At 49.1% G+C, this 24,517-nt stretch overlaps 1 protein-coding gene across 1 annotated transcript in view; it reads right to left on the reverse strand.

Moving 5' to 3' along the window:
• Nucleotides 1-21,730, reverse strand: part of HKDC1 (hexokinase domain containing 1) — a 47,310-nt gene extending 25,580 nt beyond the window's left edge. The window contains exons 1-6 of the mRNA XM_050805260.1: nt 21,638-21,730; nt 14,816-14,978; nt 8,818-8,966; nt 8,597-8,716; nt 3,445-3,540; nt 1,837-1,936 (exon numbers count right to left, since the gene is read on the reverse strand). Coding sequence (XP_050661217.1) covers nt 1,837-1,936; nt 3,445-3,540; nt 8,597-8,716; nt 8,818-8,966; nt 14,816-14,978; nt 21,638-21,700 — 691 coding nt within the window. The 5' untranslated portion in view covers nt 21,701-21,730. The remainder of the gene's footprint in view (nt 1-1,836; nt 1,937-3,444; nt 3,541-8,596; nt 8,717-8,817; nt 8,967-14,815; nt 14,979-21,637) is intronic.
• Between the last annotated feature and the right edge of the window lie 2,787 nt (nt 21,731-24,517).

Raw genomic sequence — 24,517 nt, forward strand, 5'->3', positions numbered from 1 at the left:
AGTGGGCACCATCTTTTTGGACTCTTTTGGGAGGATAGAAATGTTCTAAAATCAGATTGTGGTGATGGTTACAAAACTGTATGTTTACTACAAATCATTGAATCGTACACCTAAAATCGGAGGACTTTTATGCCTCAATAAAGCTATTTGAATTTTCGGGGGTTTTTTCTTTTTTTTAGTATCTTTCCTTGGCTGATACTCTGGTGTGAGTATTTTAAATGCCAACATGGAAAATGAGAAATGTAGAAAAACAGAATGTAATGTTTGGAAAAAGCTTTTCTCAGAAATGCACAGACACTGTTTAGGCGTGGCCCCCCAATCTGTGGTTACCAGATGCAGCCACAGTGACAGACGGGTGCCATGACTGGCAAAGGCCTGATCCATCCCGAGGCTCCTGGAAACAGAAGGGCAGATGTCCCTCAGCTTTAAAGACCTGCCCTTCGGGAAAGCCAGGCTGAGGAGGGTCTTGAGGGACATTAAGAAAAAGCAATTCAGAAGAACTTTCCCCAGGAGGGGTAAAGGAATGGGAAAAGGAGAGGGGGATATTCAAGAACAACCTATAAGTCAGAGCCATTCAGCTTTACTGTACCCCAAATGCCTTCCCACACATTCCTCCAGCAGATCCCCTGGCTCTGGTGTGGAGACCACCCACTGGACACCCCCACTGCCCCACGACCTCCCGGTCCAGAGCTGCAGTGCACCTTGCCTGACAGTCCAGTGGCCTCTTGGATGGTCGCCCTGCTTCCACTCTTGTCCCCAGTAATTGATTATCCACACAGCAGCCAAAATGGGCTTTTAAAAAATGCACATCCGGCTTGGCGTGGTGGCTCATGGCTGTAATCCCAGCACTTTGGGAGACCAAGGTGGGTGAAATCACTTGAGGTCAGGAGATTGAGACCATTCTGGCCAACACAGTGAAACCCCATCTCTACTAAAAATACAAAAAATTAACCAGACGTGGTGGTGGGCACCTGTAATCCCAGCTACTCGAGAGGCTGAGGCAGGAGAATTGCTTGAGCCCGGGAGGCAGAGGTTGCAGTGAGCCGAGATTGCGCCACTGCACTCCAGCCTGGGCGACAGAGCAAGACTCCGTCTCAAATAAAAAAATAAAATGGGCATCCATTTATCCATCCCCCCCCCCCAGAGTTCCCCAGTGCCTTCCAGTCTCCCTCAGGGGATAAGCCGGTGACCTTACAGTGACTGTGTCCACATCCTGTGCAATCTGCCCAGTCTGTGCACTCCCTCTCACTTGAATGGCCTCCGACTCTCAGCCTTCACTCACCTCATCCAGACACCACTTGGCTATTGGGTTCCCCCAGGACCCCCTCCCTGGACCCCTTCCCGTCTCCAAGCCTGTGGGTGTCCTCTTTCCTTTGCCAGGGACTCCTTACCCCCGGACCTCTACCTTGCCCCCTGGTTTGCATCACTGAGGTCCCGGCTCAAATGCCATCCCTCAGAGAGGCTTCCCTGACGCCTCATCTCACTCACAGTCACATCACTCTCTTTGGTGTCTTTTTTTCTTTTATCACGCTAACCACCACTTGAAATTATCTTAATAGTTTAGGCTCTCTGGGCCTCTCACCCACCTCCCCACTGAAAGTTCCCGGAGCACAGGAACTCCCCACTCAGAACCCAGTGCCAAGCCCAGGGCCCGGCACACAGCGGGTGCTCAGTAAACACTTGCTGAATGATGGATGAATGGATGAGTGAATGAATGAATTTTTCATGTCCCTATGTTGCTTCTCCTAAATAGTGTCAGTGCCCTTCCCACCGAATTCACTCATCCCCAATAGTCCCTTCTGCCCCACCCTCAAAACACCAGTCCAACTGAGTTACCGATGATGACACCAACTTCGCAGTAGGGGTCGTCATAGGCACAGGTCATCATGGTCCCCACGGTGTCATTGACCACGGCCAGGATGTCCACGTCCATGTCCTGCCGAACACAAGGCCAGAGGGCATCAGCGGGTGGGAAGGAGGTGTTTCCCTCCCTCCTTCCCCACAGAGGCAGCGGGCAGGGAAGGTGGCTGCTGAGACATCCCTAGATCCTGCCTGCTAGGCCTGTCTGAAGGAGGAAGACCTCATCAAGGTTCAGGGTCTAGGAGAGAGAAAGAGCCGACGGGAGCTGAAGCGGGAGCCCGTCCTCCTGCTTTGCGGGTGAAGGCCTCTGCAGTGGAAATATGAGGGACAGGCCACTAAGACTCCAGCCCTTGCTTTTTGTTGTTGTTTTTTTTTAATTTAAAAAATTTTAGTTTTTAATCTACAGATAGGGTCTCATTATGTTGCCCAGGATAGAGTGTGATGGCTGTTCACAGGTACAAACATAGCACACCACAGCCTCAAACTCCTGGGCTCAAGTGATCCTCCTGCCTCAGCCTCCCGAGTAGCTGAGACTACAGGCACACATCACACCCAGGTTTCAGCCTTTGTTTGTGGGACCCTGGGAAGACATCGAGGAAAGCATGTTTATCCTGGGAGCAGTGGCATTTCCAGGAGAAAACACCAAAGTCCTCACCCACGGGGACATCTCAGCCAGCAGGCACAGACTCGGCCAAGTCCTCCCCATGTGTGGCTTGGTGACTTCCTGTCTGGATTTCCTGTTCTGCCAAGTCGGCTTGGCTTATTGCACCAATATCCCCCAAAGTTTGGAAGAACATTTTAAAATAAAATGAGAGCCAGGCATGTGGCTTTTGCCTATAGTCCCAGCTATGCAGGAGGCTGAGGTGGGAGGATCACTGGAGCCTAGGAATTTGAGGATGCAGTGCCAGGCACTACCAGCCTGGGCAACACAGCAGGACCTCATCGCTAAAAAAAAAAAAAAAAAAAAAAAAAAAAAGCAAAATGAAACCCATAAGGGAAAATGCAGGCTATAAAAGAATAAGATCCCAGCTTTAAAGAAAAAAAGACTGGAAGGCTATGCAGCAAAACATGCCTCTTGCTGTCAGGGTAACAAGCAATTTGGGTTTGTGTACTTTTCAGCTCAGCAAGGAGTGGGTCTTGCTTTTGCAGTAGTTTAAATTATTGTAAAATACATTCAACAAATAGGGATATTTAATGGACAAAGAGTGGACAGTGAAATACAGAACCAGCCTGGAAAGAATATGATCTTTTTGGCCTCAGAGAGGAGGGCGTGCAGGGCCTACACACAGCATTAGATCTAACCAAGACCTCCGGAAGAGGGCTGTGGCTGCTGGGGAGGCCCAGGGATGAGCTGGCCACCTTTCAATAGGGATTTGTGCAAGCCCCGCCTACCAAGGCTCTGTGGGTTCATCCAAGTTGGCCACATCTGTACTACAGTAGGACTTTTTCTAAGATCAATTCCTTCTCTGATTCTCCCTCCAGGCAGGCACCATATGTGACCCTTCACGCCACCCCCACCCCCTCCAACCCAAGAGAAAGGAACTAGGGCTGGGAGAGCCTCTCACACAGAGGTGAATTCCTCACCTTGTGTCTCCTCATGGCTTTGGTCAGACGGCTCACCACATCCGTGTCCTGAACTCCTCGTGCCTTAAACTTCTTTGTCCATGAAAGCAGGACACCCTGGGAGAAGATTTCAGGTCCAGTTTAAATGAAAGAGGTGCTGAGATGTGCAATGTGCAACTGAGCTGCAGAAACTTCATGCCTACATGCATCCCCCATGGCCTTCTCTTCTCTAAACTGAATCCCCCCAATTTTTTAAAACATCACTTCTGCAGCCTTTTCTAATAATTTAAATGACTGTATTACTCTCATCTGAGTGGTTTGAAATATATGGTAGCAGAAGGAGTAATTATTGAAAAGTTAGAGCTCTTGGATTCATGAGACATTAGACAAGCCGTTTAACCTCTCTGAGCCTCAGTCTACACCTCTGCAAAATGGAAATGTACCTCCCTACCTCTCTCAAAGGAATGCTCTAATGAAAATACCCGGTGTATTAAACATGCAGAACGCATGGTTTGCCAGGTCCACAGAACAGAACTAACATGGTGGAACCTTGCAGGACTGTCTCAGGAACTTAATTTCAACTTAGAAAACTGATTCCCAACCAGGCAGAGTGGCCCGCACCTGTAGTCCCACCTGCTTGGGAGCCTGAGGCAGGTGGATCACTTGAGGCCAGGGGTTCCAGGCCTGCCTGGGCAACATAAGGAGACCTCATCTCTTAATAAGGAGAACGAAAGAAAAATGGTACTCAATTTGCATTATCAATCATTGCTTACAAATGGTGTTTCCTGAGTTTCGTGTCTGAAATCGCAAATAATCATACAGCATTTCAGACTGGAAGAGAACTTGGAAGTTAAGAGAATCGCCCAAGTCTTCTCAGTCAAGAGCAGCTGACCCAAGCTCACAAACTTCCTGACCACACCTCCTCCATTTCCCTCAATTTATGGATTTTAAAACCCTGAGATTGAGAGAGGGAGGAAATTGCTCTGAATCTCACCGCGAGTGAAGGACAGAGCCCTAGCAGAACGCAGGTCTCTGACTCTGGACCAGCCCTCAGGCTTTTTCCCTGCACCACAGCGCCGCCGTGTGGTAGCTCTCCCTAACTTCTGCCCTCATAGGCTATGACAACATCCCTGCCTCCCCGGACAGAGCCGGAAGAGATGCACAGGGTGGCTTTCTTCAAAAATCCTTGTTGCAGGGAAGGTGGATGGGGGAAGTGAGGGATAAATGCTTGTGATAGAATGTTAAATAAAAAAGGCAATTCCATACAACTGTACATTTTCTTTTTGTCTCAAATATTTGGTGACTGGAATCAACCATAGATTTCCTCAACTATAGATACAGGATAACACTTGTGCTTAATATAGCTATGAGTAAAAGAAAAACCCACAATTCTAGTGGTGGGAATAGTTGAATGTTGAGATGAGTGGTGATTTCTATTTTCTTCTTTAAACGTTTCCATTCCTTCTCTCTTTTTTTTAACCTTGAAAAAGTATTACCATTTATTTTATTATCAGAAAAACATGCACACACACACACACACACACACACACACACACAGAAATTTCTCTTTGGTTAAGACTTTCTGTTCCCGACTGGATTAAGAAAATGTGGCACATATACACCATGGAATACTATGCAGCCATAAAAAAAGGATGAGTTTGTGTCCTTTGTAGGGACATGGATGCAGCTGGAAACCATCATTCTCAGCAAACTGTCTCAAGAACAGAAAACCAAACACTGCATGTTCTCACTCATAGGTGGGAATTGAACAATGAGATCATTTGGACCCAGGAAGGGGAACATCACACACTGGGGCCTATTGTGGGGAGGGGGAAAGGCAGAGGGATAGCATTAGGAGATATACCTAACGTAAATAACGAGTTAATGGGTGCAGCACACCAACATGGCACATGTATACATATGTAACAAACCTGCATGTTGTGCACATGTACCCTAGAACTTAAAGTATAATAATAATAATAATAATAATAATAATAAATTTTTAAAAAGACTTTCTGTTCCCTCAAAAATAAGAATAAAAAAAAGAAGTCAGGCTGGTCTTGAACTCCCGACCTCATGTGATCCGCTCTCCTCGGCCTCCCAAAGTGCTGGGATTACAGGCATGAGCCACTGTGTCCGGCCTCTCCTTGATATAATTAAATGCCCTTCCTTAGTTTAAATTTTACCTGAAAAATCTTTATTGTGATATGACACTAAACGGGTCAAAATGGGCCGGGCACAGTGGCTCACCACACCTGCAATCTCAGCACTTTGAGAGTCTGAAGCAGGAGGATCACCTGAAGTTAGGCATTCAAGACAAGCCTGGCCAACTTAGTGAAACCTTGTCTCTACTAAAAATGCAAAAATTAGTTGGGTGTGGTGGCGGGCACCTATAATCCCAGCCACTTGGGAGGCTGAGACAGGAGAATTGCTTGAACCCGGGAGATGGAGGTTGTGGTGAGCCAAGACCGCACCACTGCACTCTAGCCTGGGCAACAGAGCTAAAAAAAAAAAAAAAAAAAAAAAAAAAAAAAAAAAAAAAATCAAAATGTTTTCAGGCACCTGCTGCCATTTTCATTGAGGTTCTAAAGTGGTGTCTTTCTGGAAAGGCACTGTGGTTGGGGAGCTTATGAGCTTGGGGTGGGCTACTCTTGGTTGTGGCTTTGTGCAAGTCTCTTAACCTCCCTGAGCTGCAATGTTTCTCAAATATAGAATGAAGATAATCATATCTACCTCATAGAATTGTTTGGGGGATTTAACAAGATAATGTGCATAAAGCATTTGGCACAGTGTGAGGTACAGTGTCAAAACCCGAGGTACGTGTTTTTATCGTTATTATTGAGAAAGATGTTGGTGGGTATTCAACATAGATAAATGACAAAATCCTGGATGGATAAACCATACGTTCACATCCTCCGCTGCCAAGCTATCAAGAAAGCATGTGCGTTTAATTCTCAAAGTTGAATGAATTCTCACAGAGCTTGAGAATTTTCTTCCTTCTTCCTGGATTCTCTGTTGCAGAGCTCTCGAATAAGAGCAGCTGGCACACTCATTCCACCACCCACACTACAGGATCCAGCCAGGCGCTGATTCCCAAACCCCTGACACACGTCTACTCACTCCTGGGACCTCTCTCTGCCAGCCGGCTCCACTTGGCCTCACCCAAACATTCCCTGGAAACTTTTTTGTATGTTTTCTTGTTGTTGTTTTTTGTTTGTTTGTGACAGAGTCTCGCGCTGTCACCCAGGCTGGAATGCAGTGGCGTGATTTCAGCTCACCACAACCTCCACCTCCTGGGTCCAAGCAATTCTCCTGCCTCAGCATCCTGAATAGCTGGGATTACAGAAGCCCGCCACCAGGCCAAGCTAATTTTTGTATTTTTAATAGAGACGAGGTTTCACCATGTTGGCCAGGCTGGTCTTGAACTCTTGATGTCAGGTGATCCACCCCCCTCGGCCTCCCAAAGTGCTGGGATTATAGGCATGAGCCACCGCACCTGGCTGCTTGTTTTAGAGATGGAGTCTCGCTTTGTGGCCTACGCTGCTGGAGTGCAGTGGAGTGATCACAGCCCACTGCAGCCTGGACCTCCCGGGCTCAAGCAATCCTCCCACCTCAGCCTCCCAGAGTGCTGGGATTATAAGCATAAGCCACCATGTCAGGCCTCTGGAATCTTCTTTATATTATTTTCTCAATCCTTTCTTTATAAAAGAATGAAAAAGTAAAACTCAGCCTGTCCTCTATACAGATGATGGCAAATTCCCACGATAGAATCAAATAAATGATTGACACCTTTCAACTGTCAGATAGTTATCAAGCACCTATTAAACACAACACATTGTGAGAGACCTTGGTGGGGAAGGTCTGTGCCCTTGGCGGGCACTACTTGCCCTCCAAAAACCTCTGTTGAATTTAGGGATAAGATACAAAAGCACAAAGAGCCAAGTAATCCAGGGACAGTCACCACAGCCTAGCAGCTACTGTGTAAGGCCCAACCACAGTGTTGGATGCTTTACAAATGCTTTGCCTAAGTTTCACCTCAGCCCAACAAGCAGATATGATTATCTGCTTTACAAATGAGAAAACAAGGCGGGACACAATGGCCCATGCCTGTAATCCCAACGCTTTGGGAGGCAGAGGCAGGCAGATCACTTAAACCCAGGAGTTTGAGACCAGCCTGGGCAACATAGTGAGACTTCATCTCAACAAAGAAAAAAATAAAAATAAATAAAATTTTCTCAAAGAGAAAACAAGAGGCTCATGAAATTAAGGAACTGGTCCAAGGGGACACAATTTGTCCTGAACCATGATTCGCAGCCATGTGTGTGGAACGTGGAAGCTCATTCCCTTTCACTATTCCACACCAATAAGCGACTCAAGCTGGCAATATCAAGCACATCCCAAGGAGGCCCATGTGACTGTCAGCTGGGCATCATAACCAGAAGGGCCAGGAGGAGATTGATCAGCGTCCCCAACCCACACAGGAGTGGCCCGGGGAGACTAGACTCTTCACAGAACGTCCCCTTATTTGCTGTCTTTATTCACATAAGATCGGGTTAGCGTCCTCCTGCTTACAGACTGAAAACTGAGACACACACAGATGAGTTACCAGGAACCCCCACCTGGCAGGTGGCACAGCTGAGACTGTGTATCCCAGGCTCTGTGTCTGCTCCAGAACATTCTCACTCTAGTGTCCCCATTCTAATCCTCCTCCTGAGGGCTCACGACAGGGAGAGAGTCCCCAGCCTTCCCCCGCTTCTTCTAGTTGGCTACGTCAGTGGTCCTAAGTGCAGGCCTCAGGCAGCATCACATCTCCTGGGAACCTGTCCGGGAGGCGAATTTAGGGCCTCCTTGCAGAAACACTGATTCCAGTAGGCCCAGCAGTCTGTGCTTAAAACAAGCCCTCCAAGGAATTCCTCACACCAAGGTTTCAGAGTTACTGAAACGCATTTCACTTTCCCGAGCTGTGCCCACGTTAATCATAAAATCAAGGCCACTGCGTTAACAAGTTCTCTGCCTCACGCTGACGTCCCATCATGAACAAAAAGAAAAGAAAAAGACAAACAAGAAAGCTCCTGCTGTTCTCTCCTGCGAGCAGCCTGACTACCGCCCGTGCCCGCATTCCGCAAGCCCCAACTCTTGCACAGCTGCTTCCCTCCGCGGGCTCTGGCCTTACCTCTTCCAGTTTAGTCTGTCGGCAGGGGAAAGAAAAAGTTAGGCCAAGGGGCAATTTCTTATGCTTTAAATCTTTGGTCTTCATGAAATCTGCCAGACAATCTGCTACATATTCAAACAGCTGCAGAGAAGAGAAAGCAAAGGACGTGGGCTAAGGTGTGGTTTCCCCACACACAGATGCCACCGCCTTCCCTGCTGTCACAGGAGCCACCTGCCAGGTACCTCTGTGCCGTTCCCACGGATGATTTCATTGGGTGTTGGGTAGAACTGACTCTCCATCTGCACATGTCGCTTCCCTTCTTCAGCGACTTGCACCTTCAGCACTCGAAACTTGGACCCTCCGAGATCCAGGGAAAGGAACTCCCCATTTTCTATTAAGAAACAAATTCAGTTTCCATTTATTGAGGGTCTACTACAGATACGGCAAGCTCTGCATTACAGGGTGGACATATAATCAACGTCATCAAATCTTACAACCACTCGGTATCATTATGCCCATTAGCCAAGGCTGAGGACTATGGCCATTTCTCAGAGCCCTCGAGGTAAGGCGCAGAGCTGAGATGTGAACTAAGTCTGCCTGACTCTGCAGCCTGAGCCCAACCCACTGGCTCATGCTGCAGGAAGGCGCATTTCCGCTGGAGAAGGCCAGTGTGAGCACAGTCCTTGCAGGTGGTATGAGAGGTGGCCTGGACAGTGGAGCCCATCCTGGGATGCCATCACCGGGAAGACAGCGGGTACTCCCAGCCTGGGGAAACTCGGATAAAGGTATGAGGGGGAAGACAGGTGTGCAGCGAGGAGCAGCCAGCTTCCTGCAGCCCATGATCCTATGGGCAGAGGGAAAACACTCCTGGAGGGGAGAGGAGACAGGGACCAAACGATGGCCCTTGAGGTGCCAAGGATGCTGAACTTTTTAGGCCAGAGCCACTCCAAAAGGAGAAATTGGAACATGACCCAGCCCAGCCCAAGACAGATGCCATTAATTGAAAGGTGGAGGCTGGGTGCAGCGGCTCATGCCTGTAATCCCAGCGTTTTGGGAGGCTGAGGCGGGGAGATCACCTGCGGTCAGCAGTTCAAGAACAGCCTGACTAACATGGTGATGCTGCTGCTGTTGCTGGTCTATAGACCACAGTTAGAGTAGCAAAGGTGCAGCCAGCTCGATTTTTTCATTTTTGTGGAGACATCTGGAAATTCTTACCTTCCCAGATCAGCCGCAAAGGAGCTGATGGAGCCGTTTATCATTCGGTGAGGGAATTCAGGGAGTTAATCCTATGCAACTTTTATTAGTATTTATTATGCACCAAGCAAGACGGTTCTCCCAGACGCTGTCTTGCTGTGTAGGAAGTAGGGTAGATCACACAACCTATGTCCACACATTTACTGAGCATCTACTCCGTGCTGAGTAACATGAGTCAGGTGCTAGGGATGTACAGATGAAAGACGATGTGCTCCCTGGGAAACTGATCCGAAATACAGGCACATAAATCAGCCATTTCCATATAGTAGGACCAGTGCTCAGATTGTGAGAGGCACGGGGAGAGATACCCAGATCAAAGCTGGGAGTCAAAGGCAGCTGGCTCTCCAGGGAGGGGACACAGAGCTGAGTGTTGAAGGGTGAGCAGGAGTCCGGCTGCCAGGCTGCGGGGAGCGGGGGTCCCAGGGGGAGGAACCATGGGCAAAGGAATGAGACAGCATCCAATAGGAGTGAGTGTGCTTTTGCCAAAGGAGGGCAGCTGTCGCAGAAATGAGGTTGGAAGGTGGTTCTCAGGTTAAATTTGGAGGGATTTGGAAAAGCTATCCCACCCCAAGGATCTCGGGCTTTATCTGGAAGGTGAAAGGGAGCCGCAGAAAGATTTTAAGCTAGGGAATGCCAAGATCTGAGATTTTGGGGACAAATGCCTCTAACATCAACCAGAATAGACTGAGGGTTTAACAAAAGAAGAGGCTGCTGTGCTGCCATCGGATGGGAGGGGATGTGCTGAGACCTGGCCAGCGTCGGTGCGGAAACTTCCCACTCCCATCACCTGCACGGCGATCACTATCAAACACCGCACTCCAACAGTGGCTCAAGGTGCCATTTCATGGAAGCCACACGGTGTGATCCCTTCTGTCTCCAGAAAAAAGGAACCAGTGGACCCTGGGAGAGGGAGGACCTGCCCAGGCAACAGCGGTCTGTGGGACCTCGGGGTCTTCACAGACATCAAGAAAACATCCCCAGCCAGGCACAGTGGCTCACACCTGTAGTCCCAGAACTTTGGGAGGCCCAGGCAGGAGAATTAATCCCTTGAGGCCAAGAGTTCAAGACCAGCCTGGTCAACATGGTAAAACCCTGTCTCTACAAAACAAAAGACAAAAAGTCAGCTGGGTGTAGTGGCATGCACCTGTAGTCCCAGCTACTTGGGAGGCTGAAGCAGGAGGATCACTTGAGCCTACGAGGTCAAGGCTGCAATGATCTATGATGGCTCCACTGCACTCCAGGTTGGGCGATGGAGGGAGACCTTGTTTCTGAAAAGAAAGTAAAAGAAAAACAGCATCCCAAGTGGGGTAGATTCCTTTGGCCAATCTGCCTGCTCCAGAGGACCCTCCATGACCTGCCTTGGACACCAATGGTTGGTTCCCTTCTCTTAAGTCACTGTGGGGGCTCATGCCTTCACTCCCTCCCCTTCCCCAGTACAGAGTCTCCCAAAGACGCACGGTGGCTGAATGTGGAGATTCCTGGAGATTCAGAGTCCCCAGGGGGAGGGGCTGGGAAAGTGTGTATTAGGAAACACTCCAGGTTCCAGGCTGACGACCTCAGGGCTCCTGGGCTCATCCCCAAGGCCTATGTGGCCTTGGAGGCTGACTGGAGGCTAAGGTCTGGAACAGAGCCAGCAGGGGTCAAGCTAGAGAATCACAACCACCCTCACTCTTCCCATGCCCCTTCCATGACTGGCAGAGAAGGCTCCAGTATGAACACAGCACTTTCAAGGCACTTGATCCTGTCAGAACAGACCACTGCAGCCCCCTGACCAAAAGGCTGGGTGGTAACTAAGGCTCAAACAGGTAACTCCCTCACGGGTAGGTCCTGATGGGAGTAGGCAAACTCAGGACTTCTCTGGAAACTGCATACATTTCTGAGACAGATGCCATAAGGAATTAGGAGAGTTTTTTTGTTTTGTTTTGTTTTTGAGACGGAGTCTCACTCAGTCGCCCAGGCTGGAGTGCAGTGGCGCGATCTCAGCTCACCGCAAACTCTGCCTCCCCAGTTCACGCCATTCTCCTGCCTCAGCCTCCCAAGTAGCTGGGACTACAGGCCCCCGCCACCACGCCCGGCTAATTTTTCATATTTTTAGTAGAGACGGGGTTTCACCGTGTTAGCCAGGATGGTCTCGATCTCCTGAACTTGTGATTCGCCCACCTCGGCCTCCCAGAGTGCTGGGATTACAGGCATGAGCCACTGCGCTCAGCAAGTTTTGTTTTTTGTTGGTAATCATGAAATTATATCACCAGCTCACAAGAGCTATGGAGGACTTGGGACAAGATTTTAGAGATTTTAAAGCATGCCATTCACATGATCTCATTAAATCCTGACAATCATGTACGGTGCCGGGATTTACCAAGAACACCTGGCTTATTAGGAACTCTGGACCCAGGGACCTCAGCACAACAGAATCACTGGCAAGATGCTTTGTGTGGTGAGAGGCTCTGCGGAGACGGGGATGGGGAGCTGGGCATCTTCCTGGCTAAGGAAGAGAGAGTTTCTATGACTTAGTTACTTTCACTTCTGAACCTTCAGACGCAGCTAGGGCCAGGAGGACACCGCCTATCCCGTAGCCTCTAGACCCTCAAAGGCTACCTTCCCTTGCTTCCGGGGACACACCTTGTCTGTATCTGGAGGAGGGACCTCAGTCCAGGAAGCCAGGTGGACTTAGCCCTGGTGCTCCCCACATGACTCAGGTGCTTCCTCCCAGGGGCCCCAGATGCCCTGTCAAGGACACGTTCCAGCACTGTCGTCAAGCTGTGGCAAGGACAGAGCCAAGATTTCAAAGTAGGGCTGTCTCTCTCCGAAGCTCACGTCCCTCCAGGACAGGGCACTGTCCACCCGAAGCACCTCCCCACAAGTGAGGGCACAGGGCCTTTCCCAGTGCAGTGTCCCAGGGCCTCTCAACCAGCAGAGCCAAGCTACCTTGATCCAGGCATTGCTCCAGAGAGGTCTGGAACGCAGCTAATTCCATCAAAGCCGCCTGAGAGCTCCCAAACCTCAGTCCCTGCTCTTGCCACACAAAGCATCTTGCCAGTGATTCTATTGTGCTGAGGTCCCTGGGCCCAGAGGTCCCTGGCCCCTTGTGGCAAGAGCCCCAAGGCTCTTTCACGAACTCGGTTTGAGCACTGGGACCCTGACACGAGAGAAACCCCTTGATCCTTGGTGGTTCTGTCTGAACAGGGTTGTCACAGGAAATACGTGGCTCAGCGAGTCCCTAGCACCCTATGACCGCAGTGGTTGCTCAGTAAATGGCAGCCCTCTTTCTTTCTCTCTCTCTCTTTCTTTCTCTTTCTTTCTTTCTTTTTTTCTTTCTTTCTTTCTCTCTCTCTTTCTTTCCTTTCTTTCTCTCTTTCTTTCCTCTCTTTCTCTCTTTCTTTCCTCTCTTTCTCTCTTTCTTTCTTTCTTTTTTGATGGAGTCTCGCTCTGTCACCCAGGCTGGAGTGCAGTGGTGCAATCTCGGCTCACTGCAACCTCCGCCTTCCAGATTCAAGTGATTCTCCTGCCTCAGCCTCCCGAGTAGCTGGGATTACAGGTGCATGCCATCACACCTGGCTAATTGTTGTATTTTTAGTACAGGTGGGGTTTCACCATGTTGGCCAGGCTGGTCTCAAGCTTCTGACCTCAAGTGATCTGCCCTCCTCAGCCTCCCAAAGTGCTGGGATTATAGGCGTAAGCCACCACACCTGGCCAGTAGCAGCCCTTTTCCCTCTTATGGCTTCATCCAGAGGCTGAGAATGGAAGAGTTGGATTGAACCTCATAGATCCTCTCTAGAGAGTTCTAGGCCATTGTAGGCAAAACAATGTCCACCCTACCCCTCCACAAAGATGCTCATATCCTAATCCCCAGATCCTGTGAATATCTGAGGGTGCAAGGCAAAAGGGAATTAAGGTTGCAGATGGGATCAAAACTGCTCATCAGCTGACCTTGAGGTTGGGAGATTATCCGGGATTATCTAAGCATGACTAATGTGATCACAGGATCTTTAAATGTTGAAAGGAGGCAGAAGGTCAGGTCAGAGAGGGACCTGAAGAGGCTATACTGCTGGCTTTGAGAACAGAAAGAGGCATGCCTCAAGGATGCAGGTGGCCTCTCGAAGCTGGAAAAGCCAAGGAAACGGATTCTCCCCTCAAGCTTCCAGAAGGAATGCAGCCCTGCCAACACCTGAATTTTAGCCCAGTGAGACCCATTGCAAACTTCCGTCCACCAGAACTGTCAGAGAATATATTTGATTGCTTTCAGCCACTGGGATTGTGGTAATACATCACAGCAGTCATAGGAAACAGATACATGGGCCATTTCTCATTCTACAGATGGGCAAACTGAGGCTAAACACTTGCCTAGGTTCACTGAGAGTGACAGAGCTGGACCTCAGACCCAGGTTTGTTGAATTATCATTGAATATGATTTCCACTACATCATTCTTGCTTCCATTACTCATACTCTATGGCCTAGAATTTAGATACCTAGGAGCCAGCACCATTTATTACTCATTCGACAAATATATCAGGGCCTGGCATGCACCCAGCACTCTACTAGGTGCTGGGAACACTGTGGTGAGTGAGACCTTGGACCCATGGATTGAGTGGTTAATTTGGTGGAGACTCAGAGTGGGGACACTGCAAAGTGACAAGTGCCCTGACAAGCACCCAGCCCAGCTCGGGATACTTCGTAGATGGAGGCAAGGACCGCGACGCTGAGATGGAAAAGCCATGTTGATGCTCACCAGGGAAGAACACGGAGATGCTCCGGGAGGAGAGGGAGCAGATGTGTGAGGCCACGATGGGCAGAGAAGCCAAGGTGCCTTGGGGCTGCAGAACCAAGAGGGATTCAACAGGACTGAAGCACAGAGGGGTGGGGAGGGCTGGACGGCAGAGAGAGGGTTAGAGAGAGAAGCCAAGGTACGGGGCAAACCTTAGGTACTTTAGATACCCATCAGCCAAGAGAAGCCGGGGACCCTGGCAGCGGACGACTGCACTCACCGGAACCATCAGGAATGGCCCTGACGAAGGTGGGCAGCATCTTCACCGCGGCCGTGGGGTTCGTGTCCTTCGCCAAGCCCTTCTCCATCTCTGCTCGGAACCGCCTCATGATGTCCAAAAGGGTATCATCGGAGAGCCGCATGTGATACAGGAACCTGTCCACCTGGAACAGACACCGCCACCAGGGGGCGCTGCTAGGGGCCCTCGCCCTCCAGCCGAGGCCGTAACCCCCGACATCCCTCAGCAAGCTGCGTCCCTGACTCTGGGGACAGCATGGAGATGTGGATTCCCAAAGGCTCCCTATCTGACCCCTCATCAGGCAGAGGACAGGGAAGGGAGTTGGGAAAGCAGAATGTAACGGAAGGCTGAGAAGGTGTGGAGTCACTCCTCTGAAGGGCAGACTGAGGAGAAAATGATTCCTCCATTATTCGGATAAGACAAGGGAGAGGCAGAAACTAAGAAGGATTCAGGGTTTCCGATTCCTAGTTCAGGGCCCCATCAGTGTCCCATTCCTCTCCACCGAAAAAGGCCAGCTAGAGCTTGAATCGTGGATTCCTAAACGTGGAAGCTTTCTTTCATCCAATGATGATCACAGATATAGCCAAACAGGTTTCTCTTTGTTTATTGGCTGCCAGGAAGCTCAGAACTAAATTCAGTTTCCAAAAGCAATGTCTAAAATCTAGTCCTTTAAATTCCACCCCACCCCCGCCCCGCCCCTTTATTTGAGACCGAGTCTCACTCTGTTGCCCAGGCTGGAGTGCAGTGGTAAGATCTCGGCTCACTGCAACCTCCACCTCCCAGGTTCAAGTGATCCTCCTGCCTCAGCGTTCTGAGTAGCTGGTATTACAGGCAGGTGCCATCACGTCTGACTACTTTTTTGGTTTTTGTGGGGTTTTTTTGTATTTTTAGTAGAGATGGGGTTTCACTATGCTGGCCAGGCTGGTCTTGAACTCCTAACCTCAAGTGATCCACACGCCTGGGCCTCCCGAAGTGCTGGGATTACAGGCGTGAGCCACCTCACCCAGCCATAAATGTCCATTTTGGTTTAACTGAGTTGTTGTAGTTAAGATAAAGCTGAATTTTTAAAGTCAGCTCAAATTGCTATTGATAATGAGTGGATCTCACTCATGTAACCAGGAAACAGGGACAGAAGACCATACCCAAAGGAGGGAAGTTATACAAATCACTATGGCTATACTCAGTCCTCTTGACAGTAATAAGTCACATCAGGGATGGCAGCAAAGTTTCCTCCCTCACACTAATTAACACTAATCAATTGGTGCTGGCAGTCTGGAGCCCCGGGCTCACTGGGATGGATTATTGATGGGGGCAGGAGGAAAGACAAGGGCATATGCGCCCCATTCTTGCCAGCCCTGTTTCTATACTGAGCACTCTCCACCCTCCAGGTGACAGGAGGTTCTATCCCAGGTACATTCCTGGTGAAAGGGCATTTTATCCAGGGTGAAGAACACGTGCTACTGTCTACAAAGTGCATCCATGTATGTCACCTATTCTCATCGCCACATCGTCCCTTTGAGGCAGCCACATAAGGCCAAAGTTCTTGTCCCCAAGTGAGAGGTGAGGGGAGAGGGCTGCAGAGCTGCGGCTATGTGGGACTGTAACATAGTCTCCAGATCCCTTACCCCCATGGCCTGGCTTTGGCTCACAGCTCTGTGGGGGATGCATAAGCCTGACAGACAAATGATACCAAATGCACAGGGCTCTCATTACCTTCAGGCTAGGACAGGGCCCCGGCCATCCACTAGGCCTCAGAGGCTAGGACCCAGCTCAGTCCCGTGACAATGAAAAGACCCAAGACACTGAAATGGTCCCACGGCTCCAGGGACTTGGGGGCCAGAGAAAGACCAGAAAATCATCAGACAGCCATTAGCAAAAAAGGACAATTGAGCTTTCAGCATATTTGAGAAAACAGGATGGAACCAGGTCAGGCTTCATTAAGGACTTCCTGCTCCCCTAAGGCTGTTTATGACTAATTGGTTGGCACAGCCACACACAAACCAAGAAAACTGGATGCAAAGGACGTGACCCCAGTAACTGGGGTTGGGGAAGGGTGGGACGCTCTACGTGGGAACCGAACTTGATTCTTTCCTACCCGAAGGGCCCTCACACAGTGCCCCTGAACCTACTGATCATTTTTGCTTAGCCTGAGAGTATGAAAAACTCCAGGCATCCACACAATATTATCCCTTCTGTGTAAGTCCTGTTTTTTGAGGCCCAGTTGGGGTCATTTGCGACTGGGGCTTAACGGGGTCATCGAGCACTTGGTTTGCTGCTGCTCTTTCAGTAAGTTAAGGTTATGACCGAAAGAATGTCAACTCAGTAACAGTTTCTTGTTGATTTTCTGTATCTCCCACAGCACCAGGAACAGTTGTTAGAAGGGAAAAGTGAAACATATGTCGGGACAAAAAGCACCTATTTTCAATCCAAACAAGTCATGTGGGGTATGTATAACCAGGGACACGCGTCCCAGGCACTAAGGGAGAGGACCGCGGCTGCAGAACACCAAGCCCACTTTTGGAGAGATGCACAAACCATCATGAGAGATATCTTCTAAGCAAGAAAACCAACCAGCGGTGCGTTTCACTTAGAAAGAGCAAATTCAAACATTCAAGACTCAGAGCTGCTGAATTACAGAAGGTGGGAGCTGGAGGGGTCTTAGAGGTCATCTAGTCCAAAGGTCTCACGTTATGAATTGAGAGTCACAAAAAGATTCTGCTCTTTGACCCAGGGCTTTCATTTCCGGAACCTATTCTCAGGAAATAATCCTGACTATGGAGAACCATAAATCTCTACCAAGGCTGGGTGATGTGGCTCACACCTGTAATCCTAGCACTTTGGGAGGCCGAGGTGGGTGGATCACCTGAGGTCAGGAGGTCGAGACCAGCCTGGTCAAGCTGGTGAAACTCTGTCTCAACTAAAAATACAAAAATTATCCGGGCATGGTGGCTGGTGCCTGTGATCCCAGCTACTTGGGAGGCTGAGGCAGGAGAATCACTTGAACCCAGGAGGCAGAGGTTGCAGTCAGCCAAGATTGCACCATTGCACTCCAGCCTGGGTGACAGAGCGAGACTCTGTCTCAAAAAAAAAAAAAAAAAAAAAAAAAAAAAAACTCTACCAAGGTTTATCATAACAATACTTTTATTTTATTTTTGAGACAGGGTCTTGCTCTGTTGCCCAGGCTGGAGTGCAATGGTGCAATCACAGCTCACTGCAACCTCAACCTCCCGGGCTCAAGTGATCCTGCCACCTCAGCCTCCCAAGTAGCTGGGACTACAGGCAACTGCCACCATGCCCAGCTAATTTTTGTATTTTTTGTAGAGACAGGTCTCTCTGTGTTACCCAGGCTGCTGTCGAGCTCCTGGAGGCAAGTGATCATCCTGCCTCAGCCTCCCAAAGTGCTGGGATTACAGGCATGAGCCACCTCGTCCAGCCTAATATTTTAATTATTAAAAATGTTTTTGAAAGTATCCAAATGTGGCCAGGTGTGGTGGCTCACACCTGTAATTCCAGCACTTCTGGGAGGCCGAGACGGGCGGATCACGAGGTCAGGAGATCGAGACCATCCTGGCTAACACGGTGAAACCCCATCTCTACTAAAAAATACAAAAAACTAGCCGGGCGAGGTGGCGGGCGCCTGTAGTCCCAGCTACTCAGGAGGCTGAGGCAGGAGAATGGCCCGAACCCGGGAGGCGGAGCTTGCAGTGAGCTGAGATCCGGCCACTACACTCCATCTCAATGGACTCCATCTCAAAAAAAAAAAAAAAAAAAAAGAAAGGGAAAAGGTTAAATACATGATGGCATATCCACTTGATTGGATATTAGGAAGACATTGTAATGATAATTATGATGATAATGAAGCAATCTACATAAGTGGTTACACTACAACAGTAAGTGAGGAAAGCGGTTCAGAACTGTATGTACCTTATCAACATAACTAAAAACATACAGGATGAAGAAAAACTAGGAAGGCTTCCACCCAGCAAATATGAAGGTGTTTGAGATTAAAAGTAAATTAAAGGTGGAATTATAAGTAACAGTTCCACTTTTTGTAATGTTGACATACAGAGCTGTAAAAAATACACATTGAAAACCTCCCAGTTTTCCTATGGATGAACAATCTGCAGGTCAGCGACCAGGTCTGGCCTGGTGCTATCAATAGGTCAAATAATGTCAATATATTGAACTGGAAAAGAATCTGTCAGAGTGGTTTCTATGTTCCTTTTTTCATTTTGTTTTATTTTTGTTTCCATGCTGGTATGGGAGATTTTTAGAAATTGTTCCAGGGTCTCAGTAGTAACCCTTACAGGCAAGTCTGGCCCAGGATCTGGACAATTCTAGAGGCAGGAAGCACAGAGACAAAGAAGGGGCAGAGAAAAGAGCTGTGCCTTTTGACCGGGTGTGTTTTCACCCCGTGTTGGGAGGAGTGTTCTCAGAACCATGACTCAGCCCAGCAGCCATAAACCAGCCTCCTACACTACCCCAGAGACTTCCTGGGGCACTTGCTTAAGGTGGCTGTAAAAGTGCTTCCAACTTTCTCACCTCCCACGGGGAGAGGGAGGTCAGCTCCAGGCGTTGAAAAAGGCTGACTGTCCTTCCAGAAGGAACTGGAGCCCATCAGCAGAGGCTGCATTTCCCATCACAGGCTGCTCCTGAGCCTGCACCTGGGCTTGTGGACAAACATGGCCCGCCTGATCTAGGGTACAAAAGGTTAACCAACACAAAGGGGCCCGAGGAAATGAAATAAGTTTGCAGAATCAAAGATTTCAGGGTTCCAAAGATTCCCTCTTGGGGGTGGGAGAGACACCTGCAAGTTTTATCTTTCTTTACTAAGCAGGTAACAAAAGAAAGTGGATTCCTAGACAGCACCTCCTTAAGTAGCCAGTAGAGGGCTCTGTGAATCTAATCAACACTGGATTGCTTTACCGTGTTAAATTTTAAATTTGCTACCACCTCTAATTCAACTCTCTAATGAATAGAATTTAGCGGGAGTTTATCCCACCAAGTACCTGAGGGCTATAAGGGGCCTCACTTCCTCTCTCTCTCTGTCTCTCTCTGTCTTGTTTTGTTTTGAGAGGGAGTCTCATTCTGTTGCCCAGGCTGGGGTGCAATGGCGCGATCTCAGCTCACTGAAACCTCTGCCTCCTGGGTTCAAGCGATTCTCCTGCCTCAGCCTCCCGAGTAGCTGGGATTACAGGCACACTCCACCACGCCTGGCTAATTTTTGAATTTTTTAGTAGACATGGGGTTTTACCATGTTGGCCAGGCTGGTCTCGACCTCCTGACTTCAGGTGATCCATCCACCTCGGCCTCCCAAAGTGCTGGGATTATAGGCATGAGCCACCACGCTTGGCTTTCTTTTTCTTTTCTTTCCTTTTTTTCAGACAGGGTCTCACTCTGTCACCCAGGCTGGAGTGCAGTAGCGCAATCTCCCGGACTCAAGCCATCCTCCTACCGCAGCCTCCCGAGTAGTTGGGACTGTAGGCACGCACCACCACGCCTGGCTAATTTTTACATGTTTTGTAGAGATGGGGTTTCTCCATGTTGCCCAGGCTGGTCTCAAACTCCTGGCCTCAAGTTTGAGATGAGATCTGCTCATCTCAGCCTCCCAGAGTACGGAGATTACAGCCGTGAGCCACAGCGCCCGGCCTCCTTGCTCATTTTGAAAGCAGGAGGGTGTCACGGCACAGCAGAAAGAGCACTGAAGGAAGAGTCAGCCAACTTGGGTTTAATCCTCATTCCATCCTAAATACTTGGTGACCTTGGCTAAGTCCTCCTGCTAGGAGGACTTCTGTCATCTGAACGTTGAGAGATGCTTTTTGCCCAGGGCCCTGACAGCCAGCTGGTGTGGCCAGAGTAGCAGACTGGGCTCATTTTAGCTGCCTGGAAAGAACTCTGGTTCCCTCCTGTTGACCCTTGGCAACCTTTAACCAGCCCACTTTGGAATGAATTTAGTAGACAAGTTCCCTGAGCAGAGTGACAAAATAATGCACACCATGAATAGTGGTGTGGCAAATAGCAGGTGCCAATAATAGATATTTCAGTGACTGTCTATTACAACTCACACCCTCTTGCTGCCCACATTTATATGCTTTCAAATACATGAATAAACAGATCTGCCCAACAGCTCTTTTTTTTTTTTTTTTTTTTTTTGAGATGAAGTCTCACTCTTGTCCCCTAGGCTGAAGTGCAGTGGTGCAATCTCGGCTCACTGCAACCTCCACCTCCCGGGTTCAAGCGATTCTCCTGCCTCAGTCTCCTGAGTAGCTGGAATTACAGGCGCCTGCCACCACACCCAGCTAATTTTTGTATTTTTAGTTGAGACGGGGTTTCACCATGTTGGCCAGGCTGGTCTCAAACTCCTGACCTCAGGTGATCCGCCCACCTCGGCCTCCCAAAGTGCTGGGATGAGAGGCGTGAGCCACTGGCCCAGCCTTCTGCCCCAACACTTCTTAAAACTTCTTTGAAAATGATTCTCCTCGCCTGTGTGGCCTTTCCGAGCAAACATCCCTTACAACAAACACAATCCTCTTCAAGCTTTCCAAAGACTCTCCTCACCCCCTTCCGCATCCAGCACCTGCCAGGAAGTTCCGAGTGAAATGTAAGGTTCAGGACAGTAACGCAATGCCCAGGAGTGTGGGAGAATTACTCCCTCCACCCTCAGTGCGTCTTTTACTGCTCATATGCTCCCAGTGTCTTTTCTAATAAGCTCTCGTAACTCCCTCTGATTTTTTTTTTTAAGGGAATCAGTTTTGTCCATGAAGAAGGAGCTGGGCATCTCTCAGCTTCGTGGGCCCTCCTTACCTTCTTGATCTGATCCTCCTTCAGCTTGCTGAAGTAAAATGCCATCAAGTGGACCGCAAACATTTTCCCCAAGTCTGCTTTCTCCTGAGATGGACAGAGATTCCTGTGCAGTGCTCACCCCCACGACGCTGGAGTGTTGCACGCCTCCAGTCCAGGCTGGCAGACCTACCGGGGAGCGAGGTGCTGCGGACTAAATACCTCCAGCCTGCTTGGTTCAATGATTAAACTTCGCCCCAACCTTTAGGCCCTCCCTCTGGCACACACTTGATTGTCTAATAGGAGGCTCTGGATGGTTGCTGAGGGTTAGTGGAGGGGGAAGCAGGGAATTGATGAGTTGCTTGACTACTTGAGAATTGGGTGCCACCAAATCTCATTGCTGAGCAACCCTCTCAAACCGGGGCTCCCCCAAGCCCACTCAGCTGAGGAAAATCTTCTGAAAAGTTGGGCATGAAACAAAGCCAACCTTCAGCCCGTGGAGCTGCTCTGCACATTTGCAGTCTTTTCTCTAGTCTTTTATGCCGGTGGCATGACTCTGTGACCCCCTGCTCCTCAGAAGCGCTGTCCTAACTAAAACTAAACATCGTCCTGGTCAACGGGATTTCAAGAACGTTGGGGCAGATTCTTCCATTTGTGACAGATCAGATCTCTTAACTAATAGCCCATGGTTAACAGAAAATGATCAATAAATGTTTACCTGTTCGCAATGTTAAGCCAGAAAACCTTTAGTTCACAGGTAGTGACCCAGAAAAAAATATTCCTGAGAAAGAGTGAACTGAAGTCACCAGTGCTCACTGGGAATCACTGCTGGAGAGAAGGAAGTCACACTTAAGAAGTGTCTCAGTCCAGCCAGGTGCAGCGACTCACGCCTGTAATCTCAGCACTTGGGGAGGCCGAGGCTGGCGGATCACCTGAGGTCAGGAGTTCGAGACCAGCCTGGCCAACATGGTGAAACCCCATCTCTACTAAAAATACAAAAACCTTAGCTGGGAGTGGTGGCAGGTGCCTGTAATCCCCACTACTTGGGAGGCTGAAGCAGGAGAATCACTTGAACCTGGGAGGCACAGGTTGCAGTGAGCTGAGATCGTGCCGTTGCACTCCAGCCTGGGTGACAAGAGCAAAACTCCATCTCAAAAAAAAAAAAAAAAGAGAGAGAGAAATGTCTCAGGCCACTGAGATGTTTTATTCATTCACTTCTCACTCCTCTTACTTGGCATGAGGAGGACCCAGAAAGCACCCGATACATGGGTACAATCAACCTTGCACTCTTCCCACAGTCATCGGCTGGCTCATGAAACAAAAAGCAGCAGTGTTAACAATCACGGCTGGGCCAGGCGCGGTGGCTCAAGCCTGTAATCCCAGCACTTTGGGAGGCCGAGGCGGGTGGATCACGAGGTCAGGAGATCGAGACTATCCTGGCTAACATGGTGAAACCCCGTCTCTACTAAAAATACAAAAAACTAGCCGGGCGTGGTGGCGGGCGCCTGTAGTCTCAGCTACTTGGGAGGCTGAGGCGGGAGAATGGCGTGAACCCGGGAGGCGGAGCTTGCAGTGAGCCGAGATCACGCCACTGCACTCCAGCCTGGGAGACACAGCGAGACTCCGTCTCAAAAAAAAAAAAAAAAAAAAAAAAAACAAACAAAAAAAAAACAATTGCGGCTAACATGGATGGAGCATGTACCAATCCCATTTTGTTTTTATTACTATCGTTATTATTACTTTTTAGACAGGGTCTCATTTGTCCCCCAGGCTGGAATGCAGTGGTGGAATCATGACTCGCTGCAACCTCAACCTTCTGGGGGCTCAGGTGATCCTCCCACCTCAGTCCCCAGGGTAGCTGGGACTACAGGCATGTGGCACCATGCCCAGCTAATTTTTGCAGAGATGGGGTTTTGCCATGTTGCCCAGGCTGGTCTTAAACTCCTGGGCTCAAGTGATTTACCCACCTCAGCCTCCCAAAATGTTGGAATTACAGGCATGAGCCACTGCTTCTGGCCCACTCTTATTTTATAGATGAAAAAATCGAGGCCCAGAAAGGTGACGTGATCACAAAGCCATAAATAGGACAGCAGGGGGTCAATCCTTGGAGTTTGATTCCAGTGCCCAGCTCATAATACATGACATTGGCTCTCCTGCCCTGCTTTCTCCACGCAGTAGATACTCAATAGATACACAATCGATTTATTAGTAGCAGCAGCATTCTGTTGGATTGTTAAGAATTTCTTTATCTTTTTCTTTTTCTTTTTGAGACAGAGTCTCACTCTGTTGCCCAGGCTGGAGTATAGTGACTCAACCTCGGCTCACTGCAACCTCCACCTCCTGGGTTCGAGCAATTCTCCTGCCTCAGCCTCCTGAGGAGCTGGAATTCAGTGCTCTCTACCCATCGCCATGTGGATGAGCCATCAGGTCTCACTTAAGCCCACAGTGCAGAGGAGCCTCGGTTAAAACTACTTCAGATGCTTTTTTCCGATTGATATAAGCATATTAAAACTGTCTCCCAGATTGATAATCCCCATCCTTTTCAGTCCATTTACCCTCAGACTATGACTTTAAGCTTTCTCCTTTATTACACAAGCAAACAAAGATTGACCTTTAGTTCCCCAAACCATTCAGTTCCCCAAACCAGGTGGAACTGTTGGTGTTCTGAAATGGGCATGCTAGGCCCTAGTCCACACTCACTGAGGATAACATCCTGGGAAGACCATCTGCCATAAGTGATGACATTATTTATCTTAATTTCCCCACTAGTTGATGTGTTTCAGAAACAGACTCTCGCTACATTGCCCAGGCTGGATTCGAACTCCTGGGCTCAAGTGATCCTCTGGCTTCAGCCTCCTAAGTAGCTGGGACTACAGGCTTGCGTCACCACACCCAACATTTAAT

Source organism: Macaca thibetana, chromosome 9 (assembly GCF_024542745.1).
Source record: "Macaca thibetana thibetana isolate TM-01 chromosome 9, ASM2454274v1, whole genome shotgun sequence".
Classification (NCBI taxonomy): Eukaryota; Metazoa; Chordata; class Mammalia; order Primates; family Cercopithecidae; genus Macaca; species Macaca thibetana.